At 45.2% G+C, this 19,631-nt stretch overlaps 2 protein-coding genes across 4 annotated transcripts in view; one reads left to right on the top strand and one right to left on the bottom strand.

Moving 5' to 3' along the window:
* LOC130376218 (dysbindin-like) overlaps positions 1-9,694 on the bottom strand; it is a 38,167-nt gene extending 28,473 nt beyond the window's left edge. The window contains exon 1 of the mRNA XM_056583439.1: positions 9,281-9,694. Within this exon, the coding sequence (XP_056439414.1) occupies positions 9,281-9,326 (46 nt within the window). The 5' untranslated portion in view covers positions 9,327-9,694. The remainder of the gene's footprint in view (positions 1-9,280) is intronic.
* The window catches only part of LOC130375460 (NXPE family member 3-like), a 43,655-nt gene that overhangs the window by 10,142 nt on the left and 13,882 nt on the right, over positions 1-19,631 (top strand). The window contains exon 2 of one of the 3 annotated variants that reach the window (XM_056582392.1): positions 2,008-2,126. The gene's annotated coding sequence lies outside the window, so the exon portion shown is untranslated. Of the gene's footprint in view, positions 1-2,007; positions 2,127-16,524; positions 16,639-17,408; positions 17,467-19,631 lie in introns of those variants that run through there. The other 2 variants (XM_056582394.1, XM_056582393.1) reach the window with 2 other exon arrangements.

The raw sequence follows: 19,631 nt of genomic DNA, 5'->3' as shown, positions 1-19,631 counted from the left end.
CTCAGGTGTCATAATGAACAGCTATTGGTGAACAAGAAGGGTTATGATCATGAACCTCTCAGGTCTTCCACGACCACATTGTCGGTCCTCTCTGCGATCTGAGGCCATGCCCATGACAAGGTCGTCCACGTCCTGGCCGGTCCTCATGTGCACACTCGGACGGACGATTTAAGCCCAACCGCATTTCAACAATGATCAGTTAGCTGATTCTATACCAGGGGTCTCAAACGTACCTTACCTGGGTGCCGCCGAAGGTAGAGCCTGGGTCAGGCTGGGCTGCATCAAATATTGCATGGAAAAAAAGAGCACAACTGACCCAATCTAAGTTAATGATCGGTCTATAATAAGATCACGTTGGCTATGTAATCGCTGACAACAGGGGACATTTCATAGTGGTTGGTGGAAACCGGGACATTTTAGCATCCTTTGGCTTTTTTCGGGACACGCAACTCAAAATTGGGACTGTCCCGTCAAAACCGGGACATCTGGTCACCCTATCACAAGTGATAAAAAAGTGTGGCAAGCCACTCAGCAAAAATGTGCGTTTGACAACAATGTGGGGGCCGCACTAACACTAAACTTTAATGTCAAGTAGGGGGCCACAAAATATCATCCTGCGGGCCTCAATTGGCCCCCGGGCCGAGAGTTTGACACCTCTGTTCTATATAGAATCAGCTACCTGATCATTAGGAGGGAGGGAGGGAGGGAGAGAGAGAGAGATGGAAACCGAGAGTAGGTGAGATCGTGAGAGGAGAGGAAATGGTTAGAGCGAGAGAAACACAAACCACCACAGAGGCACTGACAGTCGCACAAACTAACACCAAGACTAACACCAAACTAACACCAAGTCAGTGTCCCCAAAGGACACTGACTGCCGCACCCGGAGCGCTCAGCGAGACATGCCTGTCTTCGCAGGCCTAAACTCTGCATGACACCACACCTTACCTCCACGCACCACTCAGCTGTAATTTCCCCCTCTCTCTGGGTTCCCTCTATTCTCCCCATCTCATGCCTCTCCCCATGATTCAGCCAGGCGCCAGCCCACAGACCGGCCCTGACCTGACCTCCCCCCCCCCCCCCCCACCGCCCTGAGAGTGTAACAGAACGTGGAGGGGACACAGGCAGGTATCTCTGGTTCTTTATCAACCCCCCGCCCCCCCGCCCCCCCGCCCCCATCCCTGTGGGTGTTAACAGTACTTGGTGGAGACAAAGGCACAGACAGGAAAACGGTTCCAGGAAATATGCATCTCTGGTTCGTTAAGAGCACCATCTCCATTTAAAAAATGGGTGAATCACACGGGAGCTGTGTGGTCCGTGGGGGGTCGGGGGCTGGGGGGGGGGGGGGCGTGTAGCACAAGTCACCATCTGGGTCTCTTTGTCTTGGTGCTCCTCTTTCTCCCCAGGGAGCTTCTTTCTCCCTGGGTTCCTTCTCCCCCCGGAACTGACTTTAAAACGGGCGGTTGAATATGGCACATAGACAACAACGAGACAAAAAACACATTCTGCAAACACTATCAGCGCTGTTGCCACCGTCGCACACTGGTTAGCATTGCGTCATTATAGCAATGGTTAGCATTAAGGCTTTATATATAGCAATGGTAAGCGTTAGCTGGGACACTTCATACCAGCGGTGGTTGCTTAGCATTGATGCTGCATAAAAAAAATATATATATATATATTCTTTTTTTTTTCTTTTTTTTTTATTAACATTGGTAGTCAAGGCGGGGCCCTATTGTTTCTGGGGGAAACACTGTGAATAGAAACATTGAGCACATTTCCTGTTTTCAAGCAGGCTTCCTGAAGGGGTCACAGTTTCACGAGATTGTTTTCGCAGATTGAACTATTGTGGTGGCCCAGCCGCTGAGCAGTGCCCCACATGGCCACAAAGACAGGATCTAATTCAAGATCTCCCTCCTGTCCCACTAGTGCCTCCATTGCACTGCCCCCCTACACCTCAAAGAACTCATCACCCCCCCTTCCTCCTCACGCCATCTCCGCTCTGGACAGGTCAAAGCCTCCTCCAGCTTCCGAGAACAAGGCTCTGAATTATGGGCGATGGCGCCTTCTGCTCAGCTGCACCCAGTCTGTGGAATGCTCTCCCTGACCACGTGGATTCTTCTAAAAAGGTACTAAAACCCATCTTTTTAGAAAAGCCTTTGGCTTAACTGCTATTTTAAATGATTACTTTTTCTCTATTATTTTTCTTTTTAATCTAGTTAGTATTATGTTTTTATCTTTTAATGTGCATTATAGCACTTTGAGGTCATTGAGTTGGTGTAAATTGCGTTATAAATAAATATTATTACAATAAAACCTAATGCTGTATCAACTTAATACTCCTTCCATTGCCCTTGGCCAATTACATCTGAACCCTTCAAGAAGCCTTTAAATTAGGGAGAATGAAATGTAATGCAATTATTTACCGTATCCTGACACAAATATGGTTGACGGAACAAAGAGGGGAAAGATAAACAACACAGAGAGCAATGGTTAGCCTATACGCACTTATAGCGAGCTATGAGGGGGCTGGGCGGTGTACTGGGCTACTGCAGTGTAAATGTTTATAAGAGGCAGCCACCAGTGTGTTGGGGAGGGAGTGGACAGTGATTTGGAACGGAGACAGGAAACAGGAAGAGACAGGAAAAGTGTGGACAGTGACAGTGACAGAGTAGTAGTGTATTAGAATATGACCCATCACTAACACACACACACACACTCAAGACATTACACAGAAATAACCAATGGCTTATACACACGTCACACGCACATTCCGACGTTGCGCACAACGCATCCCTTAATTAAACACACACCTACCCACACACATTCCAAACATTACACGTAATACTCCCTTAATTAAACACGCACACACGCACACACTCCAAAGATTACACAGAATAACCCCCTGGCTTACACACACACACATTCCAAACAAATAAACCTGTCACTTAAACACACATTGTAACATTTGCCTGCATGCATACAATCATGCATATGTATACACACACAAACAAGTTATCCGTCATAGCTTATCTTGTATTCGCCTCCATCACACACACACACACACACACACACACACACACACACACACACACACACACACACACACACACGCACACAGATTGTGTAAACACTGTGTGAAGGGCCGCAAACCTAATTAGAACAACTCCCTGGCACAGTTTTCACTCTGCCATTGCTTGTCTCTATTCCTTCTTATCTTCCCCATCCACTGAGGGAGGGGTACTGAAAGGGTTGGAGAGAGAGGAAGAGAGGATACAAGGAGCAGAAGACAATCTAAAAACCTATGAGCCCAGACCAGCCTGATAAATTCTTCATTATGTTTTTCCCCAAAAAATCTGTAGTTTTCATTCCCCCTTGATAATGTTGCTTACAAACAGTGATCAGGCACTTATATAACCGATACAGACATGCAGCTCGTGTCTGTCTTGCATTATGCATCCGTGTCTGTGTTCTATATTTCTACGTTGTGTTGTTTTACTCGTGTGCGAGCGAGTCCCATCCGAGTCTGGAGCATTCGTTCGCATGCTCGAGTGTGCGTACGTGTGCACGCGTGCCATTTTGTTTACGTGAGTAGGTGCATTTGAGTGCGTCATCCGTCAACATAAATCCCACTCCTACGTCTCTACTCGACCCGAAGCAAACCCCCCTGAAACAAACCAACTGCCATGGGGCCGTGTGTACTATCCAGACAACACTCACTGTTGGTTATCCTCATCTGCCTCCTTTCGCCCCTCTGTGTATATGCACACGTCAGACTGTTTTACACACAACCAGCCTCTACTATCGTTGGAGCTACAGCGAATGATTGGAACCATGTTGCAGTACAGAGGGTCGCATGCAGCCCGCTCTGGAAGAGAATCAAAACAGCATTCTGCACAAGTGATCCCAGAACGCAGAACTCGTAGCGTTAATTGTTTAATCGGCTGGCGCTGCATTCAGCAACAACTACCATCTCCCCGCAGTGGAGATGGTAGAATGTAGTTCAGTGAAGCTGGGGTTTATCTTCGTGTGGGGAAATCAATGACAGCATGCCACGAAATACTGCCAAGGTTGAAGCCACTGAACCACAATACTGTATTGATTTAAAGTACGCTCCTGAATGATGTTTCTTTGAATTTATTCTGGATTACAGGAAGACAGAGCCTCTTAAATGCCTACCTCAGATTAGAGAGGAAAGTGATTAGACTGCACAATGATGCAATACATTGGTTCATTGAGAGACAGGAGTAGGCTTATTGTGCGAGGGAACTGTTAAAGTGGGTTAGCCAACTTGACTACATATGTAACTTTAACATTTTGTGCTGTTATAAACTCACAATTTAAAATGCTAAGAAATGCAAAGAAATGCCCTCAGAAACCTGTGTATTCAAAGCCTGAAATCAACAAACCATCTCACAAATGCGTATTAGTCTAGAACCTCTGTCCATTTACAATGTCCGAGGGCCGACCAAAATGCCTCTGGAAACGTCTGACAGCGAAACGTCTGACACATCAGCGGCAGCCATACTGGTTGTATATGAAAAGGCCTCAACCCAGTAGGACGTGCCTCTTAATTGTCCCTTTTTCTCATTGATGAATAATCAGTTTGTTGACAGATCCAGGGAAGTTTTACTTAAAATATGGCACAGACATATGCTTGTTGCTCAGCAAACAGGGAAACGACTGTTTCACATGTTTCAGTTTCACAAAGGTTTGTCACGTGCTCAAGTTAATAGAACCATCCATACTCGCAGTGAGGTTAATTTGGTTGGAATCAGGTGAATCTCTGCCCCTGCTCGGTTACTCTGTTCCCATAGATTATTAAAAAAATATATATTTAACCTTTATTCAACCAGGTGAGTCCCATTGAGACCGTAAGCCTCTTTTTCAAGGGAGCCCTGACATACAGACTTATAGATATTGCACAAAAAAACATGACGAAACTTAGAAACCGAGCACGTAGACATTGCACAAAATTTGACGAAAGACAAAAAACGAAATATCAAAACTACAGGTAAGACAAAGCAAGACAGATGACGCATAAAAACACTGAAAGGTTTGTTAGTGAAAGCACAACTGTCAATTCTGAGGTGTTTATTTTTTTTAAATGGTTAAGAGGAATAGCAACAGATAACTTAAGATTTTATTAGATGTCATTCAGGCCCGCTACCATCCCCAGACTCTAATACTGCTGTCCCCATAACCCCCTGAGATCTAGATTACAGCATCTGGTTTCTGAGTCTATCTCTATGGCTCTCTCTCTCGCTTGAGGGCTATCGGCTTATTGGAACTCTCCCTCGCTCACACCGTCTCTCCCTCTGTCTCTCTCTCCAACTCTGATTCAATGTCTAGTCTCCCCCCTACCGCCCTCCCCCCCTCCCCCCCTTTCTCCCTCGCGCATGCCTTTCCCCCAGTCGTTATTTCTTTCCCTTCATCATCCATTTCCAAATGTTTTTCTTTCCTCCTCACGCTCCGTGTCTCTCCATCTCTGTCCCTCTCGCTCTCTCTCTCTTGATCATGGCGCAGACTCCCTCCCCTCTCTGCCTCCATCACTACTCAGCAAGCATCGCTGTGGATCTCGCTATGCCTTGCACAGAATAACTCTTTCCTTTCTTTCTAGATCCTTCCTTACTCAACACCCGCCCCTCCTCCTTCCTCCTCCTCTTCTTCGCCTCCTCCTCTTCCCTGGTCGTGACCATGATTCATAGTGTGTGGCTGGGCCCATGTAGCTTGCAGCCATCTGTGACCTGACACCTGGTGCATTATGGGATGTAATGAAAACAGGGACGATGCAGAGGGGAACCAGGTATCGCACACCTTAAAACCCGGGCCGATAATGAGCCTGTCTTAAGACGGACGGAGCCCGGCCAAACACACGTGTCGAGACCCCGAGAGCGATTCAAGAGAAACACAGAGTTCGAAATCAACCGCTCTTCTGCTATCGTCGATACTTATTGTTACAATGCCGTGTGTTACTAAGCGGTGTGCATGGCCATACGCATTTTTTTGTGTGCAAAAATGACTTCTCTTGTGCGCTCCCATAGAAATGATACGCCTATAACCCCGGATGCTACATATCTTCAGCAGAACAAAACCCACATCTATTCCCTGGAGGTCCACATCCGATTGCTTTTTTTATGTCGAAGCCCGTAAGGAAGACCACATCCGCCACACAGCCTTTAATAGTAATAAAAAACCCTGCTGGTTCCTATAGAGATCAAGCCGTGACCTTGTCTTGACCCCGGCCTTTTATCTGTTGATTAAAAGCCCCCATTGGAGGCAATTAATCCCAAGAATGGCTTCAAAGGGGAGGCAACCCTGTCTTGCTTTGGGGGCCCTCCTCTGTAAGCACCCTACTGTTTACATGCAGGGGAGATAGCGTTTACAAGCCTTTGATTTGACTAATTAACGCACTTGTTTCTCGGTGGGGGAGACGGTGAGGTTGGGCACAGAGGCCCACAGAGACGAGTGCGGCTTCCACAAGACACACAGCGTACAGGAGGCTCCCGGGGAGCAATGACAGAGGGTTTCTGGACTAAACACAGCGCTTGGCAAATAGAGAGACGCTTTGGCTTTGTTGTGGAACATCGCGATCAGTTCATTCCGATAACAATCCCGATGTTATTACCTTGGGATGCGGGAAGTTGCTTTCTTTGGTCGTCAGATTCAAGTGTTTCTAAACCGACAGAGATTTTGACTGTTTGTTAATTCACTCTCAATGAACTCAAACAGAATAGACATACAGCTACAACAAGGCTAAAGAAATGTACACATACCCATTTAACCACAATGTACAGGATCTTACAAAAAGTCATTTTCTCTGGAAATTTAAAACGAAAATCAAAGTACGAATACAGCAAGGCGCTAAACCGTCGCAAAGACGCCGTTTTTCAAATCACACAAATCGGACGGAAGCTGGAGGCAGAGTCAAAGTTGGTATTTAATTTCTCCGCCATGCAGCCACGCGATATTCATGAGCTTCAATGTGGGATGATTAGCGTTTGTCTGACGGTGGCGGTACGGGCGCGGCGCGCCCGCTGAGCGGAGCGTACTCATGCAGGCCAGAGGAAAGTCATTAAAGCAGCACAAAGGGCTAATCGCATATGCTGTGGGTTGATTTACATGCAATTAAAGTTTCATGGCAAGTCAGAGAAGGGAGGGACAGAGAGGGGAGGAGAGTAGTGGAGAGGGAGGAGAGGAGAAGAGAGACGACGTAGGGGAGAGAGGAGTGAAGGGATGGAGAGAGATGTGGAGGAGATGAGAGAAGAGGATTCAACGGAGAGGAGAGAGAAGAGAATAAAGATAGAGGGTCTAGAGGAGGGAGGTGAGGACAAGGGAGGAAAGGAGAGCAGTGATTAGGGGAGGAGTGGAAGAAAGGAGAGAGGGTGACAGAGAGAGGTGTAGGTTTGTAGAGTAGAGGTTGTGGAGTAAAGACATGAAAGTGCACCCGTCTCTCTGTCAGGTGCCTACTGTTTCCCCTCAGTTCATAGAGGACACATCCAGAGCTAGAGCGAGAGAGAGAGAGAGAGAGAGAGAGAGGGAGAGGGGGAGGGAGAGAGAGAGAGATTTTGGACCCTTTGCATTCGATAATAGCTTCCATTTATTTAGGAAATGTCTTTCAAAAAGACAACGGTTATTTGAAAACACATAATAATGGGATGGTGAATACGCTTCTGCGACACCCCATTTGTATTCCTTCCGCCATTCATTCTGCATTCATGTGCTTTAATCCACTCACTGTTTGTTTACAGCTGTCGCTGTTGCCAGACAAACATTGGCCCCTTGCCGGGCCTTTGCGGGCTGTTCTGGTCGTGGCACTGGTTACGTAACGTCACGGTGGGAGGATCAGCGATTGTAGCCGCCGGGGCCTCGTTGTGGCGCTGCGTTTACCAAGACGCTAATGTGTTGTAACACTAACAAATAATGCTGCACCTAGCACCCCCTGTGTTTGTGTGTGTGTGTGTGTGTGTGTGTGTGTGTGTGTGTGTGTGTGTGTGTGTGTGTGTGTGTGTGTGTGTGTGTGTGTGTGTGTGTGTGTGTGTGTGTGTGTGTGTGTGTGTGTGTGCGTTTGTGCGTGCGTGTGTGGTGTGAAAGTAGGGAAAGTACCATTACTCTCATATGATAAAAAATGGAGGGATTGGCAAAAAATAAATAAATAGGGAAATAGGGGAGGGAGGGAGAGAAGAGAGTATGAATGGAGGTAGGAGAGAGGATGGTGTGCGGTAATAATGAAAGCAATAAAATACACACACACACACACACACACACACACACACACACACACACACACACACACACACACACACACAGAGCAATATAAAGTTGAAAGAAAAATGAAACGGGTATTTGTTGGTGTGTTATGCTTGCGTGTGTACGTGCACGGCCCTGCGTGTGTACGTGCACGGCCCTGCGTGTGTACGTGCACGGCCCTGCGTCTCCACTGAGCTGCCAGCGTCATAGTGAGTCATGACAGTCCATCACCCACGTCGTCACACTATACATCTCCAGGGGCTGGACAGTTGTATCTCGAGTGTGTGTGTGCGTGTGTGTGTGTGTGTGTGTGTGTGGGTGGGTGTGTGTGTGTGGGTGTGTGTGTGTGTACATGCGTACACACGTGCATGGTGTGCGTGTGTGCGCACACATGTGCATGGTCTGTGTGTGTGTGTGTGTGTGTGTGTGTTGCACAATAAATACCTATTCTGTAAAACCAAAAAGTATGAGGGCACGACATACCTTTGTGTAAAACTTGCAAAAACATCCTTCCTCGCTTGCACCCACACACAATAACTCACCACATAACCTTGTTGTTGTGTACTCCAACTCACACTGTGTGCCTCCACCCCCCCCCCCCCCCCCCCCCCCTCTCCCACCGCCACCATCAACCCCATACACACACACACATACCCACACAAACACGACCGAGTTTCAAACAGGATGTATTTTACGGTTAGATTCAAACTAGATAACCATAAGTTTAAACAAACTCATGCACGATATTTCCACCTAGTCAGGCCCATTTTCCAAACCCATGTCTAATACCTGATACATGATGCAGGCCTATTGTTTTTACAGCATTGTGTCACATGACGAAGCTATCAACATCATCATAGAATCTCAAATAAACCGTGACACAACAACACCGACACATGCCCAAATAAAAATAATTAACCATATCGATCCTATATGGCCAGGGTTTATATGGATTAGTTTCATCTATCCAGCAACAAAAAAATGAACAATAACATCTAAAATAAAAATGCTAGATACAAAAATGTGGACTCACGAGAGTTTCTCTGGCTCCCGTCCGTTGAACCCCCAGAAGAAGACATCCCAGCAGCAGGCTAATCGAGCCGGTCCGGCCGTTGTCCAAAGAGAAACGCTACAAGTACAACACGACTCTCACGACAACACACTCACTACATCTGCCCACCACGCATCCTCACTCTTCCTTTCAAGTCGGCACACATGCTCACACCTCTTTCACTCATGCAGGCACCCAACGACGACAACAACCGCAACACGGGGGGGGGGGGGAGCCACGCACGCACGCCGTCGCCGATTCAAACACGTAGGAGCGCTAGCTTTAGCGATGCGGGGTTAGCCTTTGATGCTGCGAGGAATGAAGTGGTTTTCCCGCTTGTTGTTGCCGCGCGAGAGAGAGAGACGGGGTGCAGGATGAGAGCGCGAGGGAAGCGGGGGACTGGGGGGGGGGGAGAGGAGCTCGAGCGACTGGCAGCAGCTGATCGAGCCGGGGTGTGTGCGTCTGCGTGTGTGGTGGCGGGGTTATGACAGGATGAGCGGGAGAGAGAGAGAGAGAAGGGGGGGGGGGGGCGGGGTGAAAAGGACTGGTGTGAGATGAATGATGGTGATTGAGGGAGCACGTGTCCGGGGGACCAAAAGGCGGAGGATAAAAGAAAGAGGAGGCAGAGGAAGAGGAGAATAAAATGTTCCTGTCATCCTGTAATGTGATGAAAGTCTGTGATCAAATGTGTTCTCACATTTATCACGGGCTGACATCTGCGGCATTCGAGTCTGCAAATTGTGTTTGTCTATTTATTTTATTTATTATTGGTTTATTTATTACGTACCACATTTATCAGCTACTTCAGTGTAGGTTCCACGTCTTTGTGCGCAGATGCATGTGCAAATGAACACACACACACGGACACACACTCTCAAAAATACACACACACACGGCCTTCACCAAACCAGCACTCCTTCTCTTATGATGATGAAACGCGCACACACTCTCAAACACACACCTACCCCCCCCCCCCCCCCCCACACACACACACACACACACACACACACACACACACACACACACACACACACACACACACACACACACACACACACACACACTCAGTGTCCACCCTTGTCTCTGATGACATACAGCACTTAGCGTGATGCATGGCTAAGGAACATAATAACAGAGCATCAATAGCATTAGCAATCAGCTGTAGCCGGTATGACCACACAGTGGGGACTTGTACCTGGATGAGCTAAGGCTGAAGACCACTCTGAGAGGTGTTGTAGGGCTCTACAGGACAACCGCTGGGTTTAAGGGTGAACCCACAGGTGGGAACCTCACGCCAGAAAGAAAATGAGTATTAATTGTGCTGAAAACCCATTTCCAACTGTTGCACTTTCCCGTTGGTGTGACCCTCCAAATTGTGGATAGACAGAAGACATCCATGTTTGGGGAATTCTTCACCGCAGAAATCGAGGCAAATTCAAGTATTCTTTTTAAGTTTTTGAGTATGGTCTTTCGGTCATAAAAAACTATGGTTACGTATGTAACTACGGTTCTATGAATTCCGAATGACCGGTCAGTAGGAATGAAATAGAACAACCATGGTTGCAAAATAGGAAAAGCTAATAAAATAGGAGTATCGTGATTATGGTATCACCATTCATGTGACTGGACAAAAGGACCATGCTAGCGTTGCGTATAGCCAGGTGTTCACTGCTTTGTACCGTAATCTCCTCAAACACAGTAGAGAAGGTGACACAGTGTCTCGCTTCCAAATCCAGCCCCCCTCCCTCTCTTTATCTACCTTCGGACCTGTCCAACGTTGGCCATTGACTATCGATAGCTCCTGGGAGCAGCCTCTCATGCTAATGCTAGCCAGCCGTTGCTCCTCATCACCAGCATCCTCCCATAGCCAGACAGGACATGAATGGCTAATTAGCCATGGGACCCCCGGCAGGTTCCTTGAAACATGACGCATGCTACCGCTAGTCCGGCTAGCTTCACATGCAAAACACATTTGGATGTATTGTGCGATTCACGGCATTGCTTTCGTTTCAGCGCATCGTGTTGAGTGGCGCTTTTGGTGTGCAATCACACTGGCGGTGATTGCATTCTCCCTGATGGGAATGTGTAAATGGATAGCGGATCATTGTGGTTGATACAGCAGAGGTGTACTACTACTACTCCAATGTGCACACAAGGATATGAATCACCTCTGCTGGGTCTGACAGTTATCAGGGAGGAGCAGAGTTAATTTCCCTAGAGACACCCCCTCCCGCCAATTCATAATTGCTAATTTGCTAGCAGGAGACAGAGGAAAGAGTTCAAGAACATTTGGGAACATTAATTGTGCCACGTGAGGGCATAGGTTTGTGACCCTGGGTGCCTGCACTCTGAGTGTGTAATTGGTCCATTGAGGCCAAGGAAAATAAGTATTGATGAGGTCATACATTTAGTGTAACTATAGTGGCGCAGAAAAAGGGCTTGATTGTGAGAAATTAAGTCTTTGTATGATCACACTAACAGATTCAGTTGTTGACAGACTCGGGTTTAGAGGGTTTATATATATATATATATTTATTTGTATATATACTGTATATACCAACAGGCTCTTACTTGCCGGATGCAACACTTACTACAATTAATGTGTCGGGACAGATGCAAAACAATTGGTTGCACAATATGATTCTATTTACTTAGTTGGGGTCCGTTTGGCCAACAAATATAAAGCAAAGCACACTCTCTGTTCAGCGGCCTTCAGGAGACTAATGGGGGGCCAAAGCTTAATGTCAAATGTGAAACAAAATTAAAGGAGAAATAAGTGAAGGAATCCAATTGCCCCCTTAGAATACTACTGGATTGAATATGGATTATTGACGTCTGCGAGAGTGAAAGTCAGAGAGCGGGGTTTGCACTTAGCTAAAGTGAAACTGCACTAAACCATTCTGCCCCTCCATGTCTTTTCCCTCCTTTCTGTTTCTCTCCCCCTCCCTTAAAAACAAATTTTGACTCTTCAATCATTATTATTCCACGTTGACATTTTCTGATAATAAAATCCCGTATTAGTCCGGAGAGTGACATGTTTTTATAGAGCACAAGTCGTAGCTCATCATCTGAACGAGGTTGTTGAGAGCAGGGACAGCCTGCATTTCTATTACTGTTCACTGTTTAGCCTTGAGGAAACTTAGATGGAATCAAGATACAGGTCATTACAACTTTGCTCGATGAACATCTTCCTGACATAAGCGCTCAAACCAAGTACCTTCCGGCTGGGAGTGGCCGTCCCATTGGTGGTGCACCATTGGTTCCCCAACTTTGGGTCGGGTTCAAACTTGGGGTCCCCTGATATGCATATTGGGACCTAGGAGACGGCTGACATAAGCTATGGATATTTGATGACAGGGACGTGCACAGGGGGGTTGCTCAGGTTGCTTGGGCAACTGCCCATATGCCCTCCTCGACTCAGGTTGCCCTTCCGAGGAAAAAAAAAAAAAGTTTTTTTTTTTTTAATCATTTAATGGATGCAGAATTTCATGTAGGCCTATAAAAATCGCCACTCGAAACATTTCATAAAGTATCCGTTGCCTCATTCAATTCCGTTCGGGCACTGAGAGTGAAAGTCAGTTGGGGGAGGGCAAACTCTGCCGCGCGGCAACAATCGCTTTTGCCGCCGCCCCTCTGCCGCCCTTCCCCCATTGAAATTAATGGAGGCGGCGAGTTGCCGCGCGGGCGCGTCGTGTGAGCAGCGCTGCACGCGACCGGAACACCGGCACCTGTGAGACGACTGCCTTGATGTTCTCGGAAAAGGTGAATTTGAGATGTATAACAAACAAACAATCATCATCACGTTTTATGAAATTAATTACAATCTTCATAAATCCAGGCTCAGTTTGCCACGTAACGTTTAGCCTAAATAATCAGACAGCTAGCTAGCTTGCAGACAAGCAGCCCGTTATCACATAGTCTACACATTCTTAGGCAAACTAAACTACATGTCTGCTGATAGTTAGTTTCTAACATTTCCTTTTAACAAGAAGAATAAATGATGGAAGTAATACATCACATGAATTCTTTCATTCAAAATGGTTCATGCCTAAATCTTATCACTATTTTGGGTAGCCTATTGTTTGTTATTGTTAAGTGAAGCCGAAATGCCCAGTGAAAAGAGGAGGATTCAGGAGAGAGAGAGAGACAACTAAAGGAGGCAGCTAAGAGGAGCACATTACTACAGGGTAGTGATGTGCTCCGAAAAAAATCCGAAATCAGTGTGGTCAAGAGCGGCTGTCTGACCTCCTCCTGCTGTCCATAGAGAAGGACATACCAATCGACAAAGAAGAGGTTCTGAAGGCTTCTCTTTTGAAGCTTTGCATTTTTAAAATGTCAATTTGGAGAAACTTATCAGTGACTTGATAGGATGTTGTTTAATTATGTTTGTGTTCATGTTATGTTCTTCTTCTTCAAGTCATGTTTTTCTGCATTATCGTTAGTAGTAGTTATTTCAGTGTTTTACTTATTTGTAATTATATATTAATAAAGACCCTGTTATTCTCAGTACTTCATATAGCCTACACGTTTTTTTTGGGGGGGGGGGGGGGGGTGCCCTTTTTTCAGGTCAGAGCAACTGCCCCTCAAAATTCCTGTGCACGTCCCTGTTTGATGATCCACTATAGCAACCATTTATCTTTTAAAAATACGCATAGACGAAGACGTCCTATATATACAAAGTCACTGCCTAAAGATAAATAGCCACGAACAAACTACTACCAATCACCAAGTGTGTAGAAGAGTGGGGTGATATTGATTGGGTAAAGACTATTTTTGTTGAAGCGGTTTCACAATGGGTTAATGTTGGAATCACAAACATTTCACAAACTAGAAATGGGGTCACGGACAAAAAAGGTTGGGAACCACTTTCAACATAATGCGTCTTATTTGAAGATGAGTGCTCGATAACTAAATCCTATAGACTGCTCCAATAGTAGAAACAGGTGCAACGTTATTAAAACTAACAGTGACGCGGTTGCCGTGGAAACTAACAATCAGTGACCCATGCAGAGTAGGTGTGATTGTATCCCACCGATTTTACTCACTGAATCAAACAGAATCATGACACTGACTTTTCTTTAACTGCATATTTCAGGGCAAGTCATCTCAATGCATTACCACTGTATTCCTCTTTTATATTACTCCACTACGTGTTTGCTTTGTTGGGTTGAATTGACCCCCTGTGGCAGGCATTGATTTAAACTCTTCCCATATTTACTCTGAATACATTTGAAATGAGGTTTTGCTAAGAAACTAACCGGATGCTTATGACAGAACCATCTGGTAAGTATCCTCAGGAACTGTTTGGATAGGGGAAGGCACTTTCAAAAAATACTTGGCAGGTGATTTGATTAACCCTCTGTCTTTCAGGTATCATTCAAATCATGTTGTTCCTCACAGGACACTGATTGGTCCGAAACACTGGTGGTTTGGGCTCAAACGCATAACTTAAAGCCTGGCAAGATGGATTCTATCAGGAGCGGCCTAGTTAACAAAAGGAAATGATTTGAGTCGTATTCCTTGTAGCTGCCACTGATATTTTTGATGTCAACAATAATAAAACAGTAACACAACAAACAAACATTAGCAATGACATCATCACCATCATCATCATCATCCCCATCACCACCATCATCTTCATCATCATCGGCATCACTATCCTAATCTCCATAATCATCCTAATCTTCATCACCACAATCATCGCCTCCCTGAATCAGCCCCAGCCAGGTGCCATGTCCGCCTACTCCTCCCCAGACGGCAAACCTTGACATCTTCAAGCTACTGACTCCTGTACTAAATGGTTGGGTGTGTGTTCCCTTCAGTCCTTCATAACCGTGCTGGATAATTGCGCAGCAGCTCCACTGTGTGTGTGTGTGTGTGTGTGTGTGTGTGTGTGTGTGTGTGTGTGTGTGTGTATGTGTGTGTGTATGTGTGTGTGTGTGTATGTGTATGTGTATGTGTGTGTGTGTGTGTGTGTGTGTGTGTGTGTGTGTGTGTGTGTGTGTGTGTGTGTGTGTGTGTGTGTGTGTGTGTGTGTGTGTGGTGTCGGAAGCGATGAACACGATAATCATAATTACTACGCCTCAGACATTCCATACCCGCAATTTGAGGGAACCCAAGTGGTCTCTGTGGGAAACAAAATGGCTAACTTTGGGACATAGTAAAAGAGCAACACAGACGTAGCACAGCTCTTTGGCTATTCAGATGGCGGCGTCCTCTTTTTGAAATGTAATCACAGGCAGTGGTTGGCAGGTTGTGTCATAATAGTGGCTATTATATTCGCTATATATTATAGTTGGTCTTCAATGCAAACCAAACTGTCTAATAGTTGGAATGGTACCAGTTCAGTCTATCACCTTGTAAAACAGAGTAGTTGTTGAAAAGCGAGTACAATAGTTGTTGATGCTAGTATCACTATGTAGGCCTATGTACTTTATGGCACCCACTCCTAGAAGAGCCATCCTTCCTCCTTCCTTCTCTGGGTTTCTTCCTCAATACTTAAGGGGTATTTATCCTTGCCCTTTGGGAGGCTATATTGTTTGGTTTAGTGCCAGACAATGTGGCCTGTGAAGCCCGTTGAGTGTGTAACTCTGATTAAGGACTATACAACTGTAATTCACAAGAAAATTCTAGAGATGGATGAACAAGTTGTATTTACCCTTTGCTTATTCCTTAACTATTACCTCAAACATCACACACCTCTTCTCCACTTGGTTTTAGAGTTCTCTCTTTCCGTTCCTCCCTCTCTGTCCAGTGCCTTGTCCATGTCTAGATAGAGAACTTAGACTTCCTCGTTTCAAACTGAAATGACATGAAGGCTAACCTCACACTGAATGTGGGAAGTGGTTGCCAGGCAACTCAAGCCTTGGGGGCGCTTCTCTTCATCACATCAAACAGTTTACTACCTGCATCACAGGATCAAGGCGCCCGCCTTTCTACCGCCTCACAGCAATGTCCGTGAGTTCAAATGGGAATAATCATCTGGCCTCATAGTTAAGACATCATTGAGGGATATCAAGGGGACTCCGTGTTGAGGTAGCTAAATCCAATGGGGGGCAGTGTAGTAGTAGTAGTAGTAGCATGTTGTGTTTTCATGTAGAACCAAACCACCCACTTGCTGGGATCTAAGCCCAGTACATCACCACGGCAACCACTCTAAAAACTAATACTGCTGCTATGGTTCTGTTTCCCGAGAGTGTCTCTGAGGAAGGGGTGCCAAGAGAGACTCATGGATAACATAACTGCCATCTGAGGAGCACTCCAGCTGAATCTTCATCCCGACCGATGACTACCAGATGCATGCCTTGTATCAAAACACTGCATTCTTCATGTGAATCCAGGTGTGTTAACAGGTGGAGCAATGGAATCATGTGTGTGCACGACAGACAATGTTAAATTGTCTGTTCCCAGGTCTCTCTCTCTCTCACTCTCTCTCTGCTGCAAGTGGGTGGGGTCAAGGGTAATCTCACAGCTTCTCCATCACAGTTGTTTTTTTTGTTTTGTTTGTTTTTCTTTCTTAATTTTAACTTCCAAAGCTTCTAATGCACAGCTTCTTTCAAGCCTTTAATAAGCCTTTCAAGCCTTATGTCGCTATTGACTGGTCCCCTCCGTTATGCTAGCAATAGACTCCTCTTGAGAAGAAGTATCTATTTTCTATACAATTTTCCTTCCTATAAAGGTATTCATTGTAAGTATCACCACTATTGTACCTGCAACAGGTTTGGCCGGCCAGTATGAAAACTTTGAAGGCATTTTTCTCAGTTTCAATGTTGACGTAGTTACTGCACTTTGCCTTTGTAGGGCAGTGTACTGGTCTGCTGGACTGCTTGCGTTTGGTGTGACTTACTTCGCGGATCCTGGCTTTTTGCTATGGCTATGAATTGGCATGATTAGTGTGTGGATAAATTAGGCCTTAAGCGTTGACTTGACGAATGTTGCTGATGTTAGTTTTTGTATTAAAGTAAGCAGAAGCTCCTGAATCGGGCGTGTCTTCCAGTCTTACGTAGGCTATGTGTGACGTGTGTGTGTGTGTGTGTGTGTGTGTGTGTGTGTGTGTGTGTGTGTGTGTGTGTGTGTGTGTGTGTGTGTGTGTGTGTGTGTGTGTGTGTTTGTCAGTATGTGTGATGATGGCGTATTTCCCTCGCTCATCAATCCCTACTTCACCACTGGTAAGTACGAAATGGAAAGTAACGGAACTTTGGCAGCTACTTAATACTGAGAACTTTTGGTTGTTATTGAGTCAGCTGCTGTGTATAAAGAGCTTAGTCTACTGGATTACTACCATAAAAAGACTCTGCATTCCTCATTCTGTTGGCGGCGCTTATCATTTGTTTCTGGTTCTGGTCTCATGTCTTTCATACATGGGTAGCTCCAACAGTTTGCAAAGACCTCTTCGTCACAGAGATCCACTTGTGGAAGGTTTTAAGCAGATTTATGAATAATCTATAATCTAAGGAGTATTTCAGGAGTTAAACTTTCTAGCTGATCTTATTTCAGGATCTAAAAAGTGGTTGCGCTCCGATAGGGAGTATGGTTAATATGAGCCAATGGCGCAATCTTGTGGCCAGATGCTATAATATGATGTTGGTCTCGCTAAATATTGTACATGAAGGAAAAATGTATAGTACAAATAAAAGAGAAGCAAACGTTACAGGGATGACTAAATTCATGGTCGAATTCAAATGATTTAACCTGAACTATTTTAAAAACGGCGTATATTCCCCAGCATCAAGTAGAAGATTCTTGGTCAACTTTGCCCTGATTATGGCAGAAACATGTCTATTCTCCTCGCCTCTTCTTCTATTGGAAAGGCGATGACAGCATAACTATTGAGATAACGTATTGCAGTCTAAATTAATGTTAACAAATTCATTCAACAATCTGAACTCACTCACTCGCCTACTCAATGAAACACGAACCTGACCTCACTCAGCCATCATGAGGCCCAAACGGAATCCAAGCAAAGTATAAAATAACCTATAGTTCATGCATTAGCTTTGGTATCTACCTACCTACGCGTTTCTCCTGTCACTGGGAGGATTAAATGCAAGAAAAAACATTTGAGAAACAAAAGTATGACATATGTGCTCTTATACTTTTTTTTTTTTTGCAGAATATGCATTTATTGTGCAACACACCACGCACAAAGATACACACACTCGAGATACAGCCCTCGAGTCCCTTGAGTTGTATAGTGTGACGATGTGGGTGATGATAGGGGTCTAACGGTACACTGAAGTCACGGTTCAGCTCATACCTCGGTTCGGACATCACGGTTCTGTACAAGTTCGGTACGATAAAGGGAAAAGAAAAAACAAAAGGCAATTTTTTTTTATTGTGCATGTCTCAGATTTTACCCCCTAGTGTCATAAAGTCTCTCCCCTGAGCTAGCTGCAACAGCCTGAACTGAGGCCTGTTTCAGGTAGCTGGTTTAACATACTCTGAGTTTAATCCTGCGCTCTGAGTTGGTTGACTCAGAGTTCAGGGTTGAAAAGCAACTCTGGGTTTTCGGTTTCAGAACAGGTGATCAGCGTTGGGTTAATCAACTCTGAGTATGTTCACTCTGGGTTGAGGGCGTGCCTGTTGACTATGAAGAGCCATCATCAATGGATCTCTGATAACATGATCAAACATGGACCAAAAGCGTAGATCCACTTACTTTTCCCCCACGGAATTGGAAATTCTAATGAACGTGTATGCCGAGCAGTTACCCATTTTAACAAAAAAAAGCAATACCGCCGCGGCAGCGAGAGCGCGAGAGAGAGCTTGGCAGGAAATAGCTGAACAAGTCAATGCGTGAGTCAAATAAATTAGTAAAATAAAATAAGAGGAAAGTTTAATATCTTCCACTTATTCAATATGTAAATTGTGTGTGTGTGTGTGTGTGTGTGTGTGTGTGTGTGTGTGTGTGTGTGTGTGTGTGTGTGTGTGTGTGTGTGTGTGTGTGTGTGTGTGTGTGTGTGTGTGTGTGTGTGTGTGTGTCAATTTACGCAACCCCGAGTTGCCCCACGAGGACTTGGCAGCAAATGAAGTACAAAAATATAGTTTAAACAGGTAAACTAATGTTTAATTGAAATCAAATCAATTGTGCTGTTTTGCCTGCTCTACCTAATTTAACAGCTATGTTCAACATGTATTATATATTTGTATACTATATTTAAGCAGTAAATGTAAGTAGTACATTTCCCAGCCACCCCAACACTGCCAATATTTAATAGGATTTATATATATTAGAAGGCTACACCTAGGCAAAATGCATTATAAATATATATGTGTCTTCAAAATAGCGCTTACTGAATATTAGGGAAACATTTTCCTCCATGTTAGCAAATCG

Source organism: Gadus chalcogrammus, chromosome 22 (assembly GCF_026213295.1).
Source record: "Gadus chalcogrammus isolate NIFS_2021 chromosome 22, NIFS_Gcha_1.0, whole genome shotgun sequence".
NCBI lineage: Eukaryota > Metazoa > Chordata > Actinopteri > Gadiformes > Gadidae > Gadus > Gadus chalcogrammus.
Note: the sequence above shows the minus strand (reverse complement) of the source record. Positions and strands in the feature narration are given on the sequence as shown.